The 11,024-nt window shown below is 43.0% G+C and overlaps 1 protein-coding gene across 1 annotated transcript; it reads right to left on the bottom strand.

Annotated features, from left to right (window-relative positions):
* Positions 1-9,069, bottom strand: LOC108928699 (junctional adhesion molecule C-like). Its single transcript, XM_018742758.2, has 10 exons — positions 8,999-9,069; positions 8,689-8,906; positions 3,718-3,786; positions 3,410-3,523; positions 2,698-2,850; positions 2,274-2,476; positions 1,965-2,064; positions 1,749-1,878; positions 1,554-1,608; positions 1-735 (listed from the first exon to the last, which is right to left on the bottom strand). Exons 2-10 carry the CDS (start codon positions 8,738-8,740, stop codon positions 700-702), a joined length of 912 nt encoding a protein of 303 aa, XP_018598274.2. The 5' UTR covers positions 8,741-8,906; positions 8,999-9,069; the 3' UTR covers positions 1-699.
* Positions 9,070-11,024: the final 1,955 nt, after the last annotated feature.

The following is an 11,024-nucleotide window of genomic DNA, read 5'->3' as shown; positions in this document are numbered from 1 at the left end:
CGATTGTTTTACAAACAGCTTTAAAAAGTAAACCATCAGATTAAAAAATATCAAAAATAGTCTGACCATTTTTTGTACAAAACAAGTGACACAAATGACAGTAATTTGGAAGCAGACTTTGCAGTAGAATCACAAGGCTCAGGGGAGCTGCTCGAGTCCCATTGGAAGGAAGTACCCACTCTAGCCAAAACTACTGTGCTTAAATTGAAATATAATGCCATCAATGATTTTTCTCACAGTATTCCCTTACAAAAAAGCAGCACAAGCAAGTGTACCCAAAATACACTTACTAAAATATTAATTGCACTCTACTGCATTTACATGTTGTATATACACCAGAAATATGTTCAGCATTACATTTAGAAAACATGCAGCTATTATAGTAAAGCGTCAGAATTTTAGTTAGAGCAAGAGTGAAAATAGAATTACTGCAATATACTAAAATTGTGCTGCTTTTTTATAAGGGCTACTGGTGAACAGAAAATGTGGAACAGCAACAGAACAGGACCGCTCAGTACCACTCCCTGTATGAGCCTCTTTCCCTGTGGTCTGTGTCATCTTTGGCACGTGAGCAGCTTCAAGGCAGATACCACTGCAACTCACTATCACCCCGCCCCACTGCTGCCTGGGCTGCGGATGGGCCATCTGGAGGCTCCAAGCCCCATGACCTCAGGCGGGCATCTTGGACCCCCTTCTTCCTCAAATGACAAATGAGGATTTATGCCGGAAGCCTCCCTATAGAATAAAGCATATTTTAAAAAGTTCAGTACTTGGTTCCCTCTTATTTTGCTTAGTGTTAACTTCCTTATAATTTGTCTCTTGCCTTTCCATACTTTACATCATATGGAGTTATAAAACAAAGGTACTTGACTCATACACTAGCTCCTGATCAGATGAATAGTCCTGTTTATTTTGAATGCATTTTCTTCACTATCTGTTCTCTAAAACTGCTGTGCATAGCAGATGAAACAAACTATCTTAGCACACCTACATGATAGATGTCAGTAAAGCACTCCCAAATAGAGTAGGAAGTGTGGAATCACCTAACATGAACTTGCTTCCATAGCATGTACAGCTGGTGTTACCGAGTACTGGCGATCAGTAAGATGGAGGACTTTGCACATTTGTGAGATAATCACAAACAATCTGTACTGTGTTTGTAGAGAATGTGTTTTTGTCATTTTAATTAGTTCTAATTTTAATGTAGCTCAGGTGCATGACCTATTTTTACTTATTATAACCATATATGAGATGTCTATAGAACCAAACTTTTGAATAAATTCAAGAACATCTCTAATATGTAGCTTTTAATAAGACCAATGATTTTAGTGTGAACAGACTCTTGATTTATGGACAAGTCAAGTTACAGACTTTTGGCCCCAGTTGTATTCCTAAGCCAAGGAGCCAGTGTATATTTTACCTGGATGTTTACCTGAATGATGTCACAACAGAATACTTGAGTATTTCACTTAAGATCATAATACTGATAGGCATGTTAGCATTGTTAATAAAAGCCTACTTTCAAAAATAAATGGCAAATGATACAGTCTCACCTCATCTTCTGGTTTGATATAGTCCAGACCATCTCTGCTATCTGGTGCTTTATAGCTAAAGGAAAGACAACAGCCAGGGACTTTAGATACCCATTCAGAGGCAGACAGCAGCTCGTAACAGAGTGAGCACTTCTGGCACCTCATTCCCTCACCTCACCATGCCTTTTCACACTCGCTTACACCTAGTTCACTCACTTGCTTCCAGCCTCCCTGCTGCGGACAAAGTAGCCATTCTTGCAGGCGCAGCAGATCCCAACCATGATGACCATGACAACTCCAGCAAGTGCAAGCATGCCCAGCACGATTCCCACAACGTTGACATCATCTGAGTTAGGCAGAGGAGAGGGCAGGTTTACACTGTCACAGTGGAAACACGGGAAATCACAGCTGCTCATCTGGCTACAGACTTACACACTTCCAGGGTCTGAGGAGTGCACTCGGCATATCCAGCATCATTTTCTGCCATGCAGTGGTACTGCCCAGAGTCCTCCTTCCGTAGCCCAGTGAACAACTTGGTGAAAAAGACATACGAAGAGTGAGACACCCGAAGGCCCAATGCAGACTCTTTAACTGAAACACATGTACAGGTTTTCTCTGCAATGAAAGCTTCTTCAAAGCTCTGCCCTCCAGTTCAGTTCCCCAACCTTCTGAATCAAGTCCCCATTCCAGCCAAAGCTCTAACCCTCCATATCTGTCAATCCTTCTCTTACGGGTGCTCACCAGAGTCCCTGTTTCACGATTAATAGTGTATGAGGAGTTGGAGAACTTAGGGTTACTCTTCGGGTCTTGAGCCATCTCCTCCTGGTTGTGGAACCATTGGTATTGTGGTCGTGGGAAGGCCTCATCCTCTGTGCAGCGCAGCTCTGCAGGTTGGCCCACTGGCACTGCTTTGGGCACGCTGCAGCGGGGTACCACCGGCTTCACTATGGACAAGAAAGTAACCTGTTTATGTATAGCACTGAACTCAATTTGGCATGATCAGCACACCTCAATTCTCCACCCACAGGCCAATACCCACGCTCACCGTAACTCAGCACTCCACCCACAAGTCCATACCCACGCTCACCATAACTCAGCACTCCACCCACAGGCTTCTACCCACTCTCATATGGCTCAATAGGCAATGATCACAGCACTATCATACCTCTAACAACGAGGTCAATTAAAACTTCATCAAATGTCTTGTGGTCCATGTGGGCTGTGACCTCACAGCGGTACTGAGCTGTGTCCGATCTGGTTAAATTGGTTATCACTAGTGTGGCAGGTTCTTTAATGTACGCTCTGTTCTCCAGATCCCCTAGGAATCAAACATATTTCACTCAAAGCCAGAAGAAACCTCACGTAATGCACAAGTTAATAAAAAATTTAACAGAAAGCATGCTGCATAAAGTAATTCTTCACATCAATGCACATGTACTATGATGTTTTTAATGTACAATAAGAGACAATATTGCAAACCTTAAGTTGAATTTGATTCATTTTTAACCAACATTTGAGGCTGAGTACACCAGAAATACCAGGGCAATACTAGTAAGGGATAAACTGAATAAAAGAGTGAAAGCAAAGCAACCTACAGTATCCTATGTCTTTGAGAACTGCTACAGAAGAACTGGGGAAGACATGTTAATATATTTAGTGCTGATACTTGATCAGTGAATGACAAATGTGGAAAAAAGTTTCAAGCTAGTGTACTCAAACTTTTGACTGGAAAGGTACACAACAACAACATTTTAACCCTAATCATTTTCATAGCATCTGGGGGGGGGGGGGGGTTAAAATCTCCCTCTTCTTCAACACTGGGTTGCAGCTTCAATATAACATAGATCTACCAGCACTATAATTTAAGGTGTACTTACTTGATATATGTTTCTCAAAGTAAACATAACTTGGTTCACCATTTTTTATTTTCTTCCATTCAATTCTGGGATTGTTTGTTGAAATAGATTCTATCAAACAAGACAACTCAATTGCTGGAAGAGAAAAAAAAAAAAAAAGAATCTCTCAGAATTTCAAAGGTTTTTAAAGCTTTAAACAACTGGTCTGAACAGGTCTTAAGGAAGAAATGTCATTTTGTGAATATATTCTAAAACCCAGAAACAGACAATGTACAACAACTGTCATGTCAATGAAGTCCAGCTGAAGGGCAGCCTTTGTTTGTACTTACATTCAAACTCGTTGGCCCAGGGGGACTTGTTTGTGGTTCTGAGTATTACAGCAAATGTGGTGATGCAGACTGGAAAATAAAGAGAAGACATGGTGGTGACCTCTTTTTGGAGCATGTTAACAAAACACTTTGTGTGCATGCACATAGATGCCGATGACCCATTAACAAAGAAGTCTGAAGGCTTCTCTGCTCCAGCCTGGCCTCTATATTGGGCAACGAACGGGGAAGAACATCTTCCAACACCAGGGAGTGTACTGAGTTCACAATACTCTCGGGCACCAGGTCCGCTCTCAAATGGGCCACAAGGTCCTGCAATCTTTCCGCATGTAAACATGGCATTGAAAGGCAGAACTAGAGCAGTTGGAATCTAGAGTCTGGGTGACTGGAATCTAGGACACATACAGAAACCCAGCCCTCCCCTCCCAGTCCTTTGGGCATGTACAGCTCAACTGTCATATCATCACATTATTATTTAGCAATTTAGCAGACTTTATCCCCCCCAAAACAACTTGCAGTGTTAGGTTTGTCAACTAAGCTAATTACAACTATTCCCATTTCTACAGCTGGGTATTTCTTTACTGGAACAACAGAGGGAAAGTACCTTGATCGTGGGTACTACAGTGCGGGATGAGAATTCCAACATGGGTTCTGCAAGATCGTAGCAGATGCTTGAAGACCCAACTTTAGGGCAGTAATATCATTTGTGTCATTCATGTAGTGTGAAATTTTGCTGTGTCACAGTGATGATGTCTGCAGTGAAGCCAGTTTATTCTCTTTCCAGTATGTGTCCATTAGAGCCACGTGAAGGACACAGCGGACAACTCTCTCAACGGACTCGATCTGTACACAGAGGATTGTGGCATTCAGGGACACAGCTAACCCTGCATGGGGTCATCTCCCCCCCCCACACTTCCCAGATACAATAATTTGTCAAAAAGTCTGCCCTACAGTCTCAGATTCTTGCTATGGTTTTATCGACCACTTTTTAAAGTCTTCAGATGCTCAATTTCTAAATGGTTTATAAGAACTGCATCTGTTGCCTATGATCTAAATGCAGCTTTTTTCATGAATCATTTCTCGCGTAAAGCAAAGGACACCTCGTCCTGTGCTTACAGACAGAATTACCTGATCACAGCTCCAGACGCAGACGGAGGCAAGATGACAGTTCAACACCTGACACTATAATCTTAGAAGACTGACGTCTTCTTTAATCTCATTTAAGGGTAGAACGGCCAACCACGTCTCAGCAGGTACTACCGTCTAGTTGTACATGACTTAAGAAGGTCAAAGTAATATTATTTTTGTTGTTTAAACTACTGTACATTTTATACAAATGGGCAACTTTCTGTTAAATGCAGATTATAGGTGGCATGGTGGGGCAACGGGTCGTTCTTACACTTCATAGCTCCTGGGTTGTGGGTTTGGACATGGGTTTGAATATGGAGAGTGAAGTCTCCAAGTCATGTTTGCCTTGTTTGTGTGGATTACGGTAAACTGGGGAATCTAAACTGCCTAGTGTGTGAGTATCTGTGAGAAAAAGAGGGTGTGACTGTCCTGCAATGGACTAGTGTCCCATCCAGGGTGTACCCTAGTTAACACCTCATTGTTTAGGATAGGGTCCAGAACACTGTGGCCCTGCGTTGGACAAACGGTTATTAAATATAGATGGAATTCTGCATATAAATGTTTACGTGTGCTATAACGGCATGTCTCTTACCTCTGTAGGTCCCTTACAGTCTGTGCTCACATATATTGATTAACCCCAGCGACTTTAGCACCCTGTGCTCAACCACGTGAGGTCTCTCCTACAAGCCTAACAAGGCTCTACAAAGACCCTGCTTTACATGTGCTTGGATTTCTGCACTGACAATATCCTTAAAGAGCATAAAAGACCTTTGCTGGCACTCCGCAGCAGCTCTTCCCCTCATCATCTGTATCAGACTGGGCAGCACATGTCCACTAGGAAGACGTGTTGGAGCACAGAAGCTCGAGCAGTCCCCTGGGAGGAGGAGCAGACGGCGGGGTCGCAGAGGGACTCTGTGGCATAACAATGTCAGGAAAGCGTGCACACCTTCCCTCTGTTCCCGAGGCAAACAACAACAATTACTTTTCTTCCCCAGGGTAATTAAAACTACTGCGACAGTTAACGCCTACCATATCAAACAGTTTCTCTGTACGTCTCAGATTTCACAAAGGCTTTTCAATTTTCCCTGAAAACCGAACACTGGAGCAAGGACTCGGGTTCGTATCCATGCTCCCACTGCAGTACCATTCATCAAGGTATGCGATTATCAGTCGTCTGGGCTTCGAAGGGTGGGATTTCTGTTGCATTCCACCCTTCGAAGCCCAAAAGACTAACAAACAGCTCGTAAAAACGACATGTGCATATTTATATACAAGAATAATGTAAATATAAACCCAGATTTAAAAACAGCCTTGAGCAAAGTGCCACAGATATTAATTCTCATTTTTGGGAGTGAACAACAGAGAATAATTATACGGTTTCATTCGATGATAACACCGAGAACTGGATTAAACGTAAAATGTTTAAAATAACCCACCACTAACAGACAATTTTCACACAGACAGAAGGACTTAAGAGAATGAAACACCATCTGAACAATCTAGACAGGCCTAGTAAGGGAAACAGATAATCCTGGTGTGAATCTCGTGTCACAGTATTAATTCCACGCAGAACATTTCTTCTCTCGACGATCCACTCGTACCAGAGCAAACCTGCGCACCTGCGTCACCTTCAGTTATTGACATAGAAATGAACACGGACAAGTTGTTTTACTTGAAATGCTACGCAATCGTGTATTTTTCTGATTTAATTACACAGCAATTATACCCTGCCTCTTGTCGCCAGGAAGTTCAACCAGTTAACTGGAAACCAACTGAAAACAAGTACTGTATACGATGTAAAAGCAACACCTGGGGCCCACTAACAAAATGCTGACAGTTTATTTTATATATTGTCAGTTACAGCTGCAAGTAATTCATGGTACATGTAAACAACTCTGAAAGGAAACTCAGGAGAGCATTCTGATGATGCATGCCTATAATGACTATGCTAAGATGTGGTAATATCAATCCATAGCCTGACAACAGGGCATAGAGGTCATCTACTGCAAAACACTATTATTCGCTCCATCACATTATTTGAAAAAAAAATCCAGAAAGCGTAAACAGAGAGATTTAGGATGTTTATGAAGGCAAAGGAAGATGCAATGAGTGAAAATGTCATCTATGAGAATTACCACTTTACAGGTAACCCTTTGCAACTGCCAAACCCAGTGGTTTCACGCTTACATTTATTCGTCTAGCTGTTACTTTTCTTCAAAGCAGCTTATGATCATTGACCGGTTTATACAGCTGGGTAATTTTTTTCCACCGGAGCAATTCCCGTAAATTCCACAAGTCCCATAAGATCATGAGTTACTACAGGAGGCGGGATTCAAACTTGCAGGCTCCGAGTCCAGAGACAACAGCTCTGATCACTGCGCTACTTGCTACCCCTAGATGTTTCACACCATCAACTTTCTCACTGACTTCCACCATTGTATACTGATTATTTTTTTAGAGAAAGAGCCTGGATGACACTGATTTATTTCTGGTCTCCAGCAGCTATCTGCTTGTTTACACAAAGAGCTCTTATCTGAAGCACAGGCATGCCAGAGTAACATTCCCACACGCCATCAGACACACTCCCAATGGGATGGGTCTCTAATCTTCTTAGCAGTCAACCCTTTGTTTGTTGTACTCAAACTTTACACTTCCCTTACTCGGGAGTGCGTAAAACTCACACAGAAGTTTACTCCATCAGATTGGTTTTAGAAAAAAATAAATAAATAAAAAAAGTCCTTCATTCAGGAGTGTTCAACTGAGGATGACCATAAACTGGTTCTGCATTCTGTCCAAAACCATCTGGTGTTGAAAATGTAGAGCAAAGTACACCGAGACTTACTCATCATTACCTGGGAACTGTATAATATAATATAATACAGGAGCTCTAAAAGCAGGACCTGAGCTGGGCCAAAACAAAAAAAAAAAAAAAACAAACACAAAAAACCTCTTGATCTACCACCTCTCCAAAGACAAGAAAAAAACAGAAACAAATAAATGATATTACCAAATGTCACTTTTACAGATTTATCGTCAGTGACTTGTGTTACGCAAACCGTTTCGTATGATTCGGGTGTGACCGTGGAGCCTCTGAGAGAACTTTCGTCCGACAGCAGTTAACTTCTCGACAGAGTACTGTGAACAAGTGACCGCTCTTCGACCACATATCTGACCACTTTTTGACCGCTCTTCACACTTTTATGCTCTCAAAGGGTGATACCTCTACGGTAATCCAATGCCATTGGCCATGGGCTATTTTTCCAGATTCTTGGACAGGCAGGCAGCAGAACTATTTTCTAAATATAAAATCAAACATCCTTCAAGGATTCCTTGTGTGTGTGTACACACACTGACTAACAGGAAGGTTACACCACAGGAGGTTTTTTTTTTTTTTATTGCCTAATGAAAGGAATTAGTTGTGATAATTGGAACTTATGTGGAAGCAACAGTCACAGTGAAAACTGCCAATGAATGAATGAAGTCGCTACCGCTATTTAATTTCATGCCGATACACCCCGGCTGTGTGTAATGCTGGCTTCGTCGAATCGTGGTAATACTGGCTGATGCAAAAGACTGCGGAACTCGGGTTTCACCACATATAAGTATGAAAATTAAAAAGTGGCGTAAAAACCACTGCAGCGAACGGGTAGCACGAGACGAGCGCGAGGTGGGAAAGCGAACGGTCAGTCAGTCAGTCAGTCAGTGCGGCTTCTTGAGTTTGAAGAATAACGGTCCTGGCGGTACACGCCCCAGACAAGACGGAGTTGAGACAGAAAACACGAGTAGGATATTGAAGAACTGAGATATTGTACATATTAGAGGAAGGGTCCGTTAAGAGTGACTCACGGTGAATGGAGATGATGAGCACCGCAGCGGCTGCACGGCACCGCGCCGCCATCTTGGAGCAGCTCTGGGGATTTAGAGGGCAGTGCGGCGGGGTGGCGCCTCGTTCCTCTCTCTGGGATAACGGTAACCGCGCGCGCGGCGGTCTCTCCCCGGGCTACACGGCTTCTAACGTCTCTTTGGACTGGTCGACCAAGGGGCGTCGCGGTTAAATCGAAACGCTGGGGGGTCGCAACAGAGAGACGTGCTGACGGGAAAGAATCACGGCGAACATACACAGGATGATCATGAAGTCACGACCGTGACGACGTACCTGTTTTTCCAGTGTCACCTTCGCTTCGTTTAGGTCCCGGACCAGAGACGCGGGCGGGGACACCGTCCCGTTAGTGCATGTAGTTTTAGTGCTCATTACTGACACTAACTTACTACTTTCATTCGCTCAGCTGTGTGTCCTCCTGTTCGTCACACTCTTCGTTATTTAATCATTATACACTTATTTATTATGTAGGTATTCATTAAATAAACAGTTATTTTTTTTCGTCCTGACGACATTTTAGACGTGCATCATTTACATTTATTCATTCAGCAGACGCTTTTCTCCAAAGCGACTTCCACCAAACTCTATGTTACATGTAGTGTTACCAGCCCACACACCATGGTAACTTACACTGCTAGATACACTACTTACAATGGGTCACTCATCCATACATCAGTGGAACACACGCTCTCAGTGTCAATCACACACAATGGGGGAACCTGAACAGCATGTCTTTGGACTGTGGGAGGAAACCAGAGCACCCAGAGGAAACACGCAAACTCCCCACAGACTGAGTGGGGATCAAACCCACGTTCTCTCACACTACCCAGGCGCTGTGAAACAGCAGTGCTGCTCTCTGTGCCACCCATCGAACGCAGTGCATTAAACCTAATTCACGGAATTAGATTTAACCTGGTCTTCAGAGAGCACATTGTATCTTATATATAATTTAACACAGAAACATTGAATTCAACTTGATTGTGATTTAAAGCCTGTTGTATTTTCGGTGGAATAATTTGGAAGGGGGGGGGGACGCGGTGGCACAGCGGGCTCAGCCGGTGCCCACCGTGCGGTGGGTCTCGGGCTCGAGCTCTGCTTGGGGTGCCCTGCGATGGCCTTGCGTCCCGTCCGGGGTGCATCCCCTGCACCCTGCGATGGATAATTCCGAAGAGCCTCCCTTGTGTTACTTGCTCGATCTCATTCAGGCGCAAGTGGGTCGTTTGCCATGAAGTGACAAAAGTTCACCTTTTTACCCTTTCATTAACACAAGGAGTCATTAATGGATGGCGAGACATTGCCCTTCGCGCTCATATTTGTGTCTGTGAAGAGATGCAAAGAACAGAAGGAATCTGCACAGTGCAGCCTTGGTCAGACCAGTTTCCCTCCTCAGGAAGGAAATAGGCAGCTGTGGTTCTGCGCGCCAGGTGGGACGCAGTCTGCGAGTGGACACTAGTGGGACAGAGTCCTGGAGTGGGACACAGTCTGCGAGTAGAGACTGTAGTGGGACACACTCTGCGATGGGACAGAGACTGAGCAAAAAAGCTTTTGGTCATGTAATAATGTCGACCTCAGTGATTTGAGACTGTTTCACAGGAGACGGAGACAGCATCTCCACTCCACTTTTCCTATAAAAGAGACACCTGAAAGGTCCAATAGATGGAGGGGATAAAATGTTTAATTCATTATGGTGGACAGGTTCACTCTGTGGCAATGATCAGCTTGTGGGCCAACAAATTTAATGCTAAACAGATTTAGGGCTTAGAGGAGGGTAATTCTTTGACAATGGGGACAAGCCTGCTGTCCTCAGGGGACAACATATGGCTCATTATGATCATTCAAGTATTTGGAACTCATTGATAAAAATGTAGATCATGAACCCTCCTTCCCTCCTTAAGTTCCCATAAACTCCTCACTGGGAGGTGAGACTAAACATATTTAGACATTTTCAGATATTTTCACAGCACTAAATGAACTAGTGAGAAATTAATTTAATATTTGACTTCAAAATAAGCCTGTCCATATTTAATAAACATAATTAATATGTCTGTAATGGTATTTACATATGCAGGCCTACTTTAACAAATATGATGTATAACATATTTATTTATGTATGTTTAATGTTTAGCTGCAATGAGTCAAAGAATAATTTAGTTTCTTATTCATATGGAAAAAGTAGATTTTTTTTTTTTTCCCTTGGAGTTAATAAAACTATTCAGGACGATAAGTAATTTGATAAAACTAATGTAATTTAGAAATAACCACTTTCATTAGTGCCACCCTCCCACCTAGTGGTGGTAGTGTG

The sequence above is a fragment of the Scleropages formosus genome, chromosome 10 (genome assembly GCF_900964775.1).
Source record: "Scleropages formosus chromosome 10, fSclFor1.1, whole genome shotgun sequence".
NCBI classification, from domain to species: domain Eukaryota; kingdom Metazoa; phylum Chordata; class Actinopteri; order Osteoglossiformes; family Osteoglossidae; genus Scleropages; species Scleropages formosus.
Note: the sequence above shows the minus strand (reverse complement) of the source record. Positions and strands in the feature narration are given on the sequence as shown.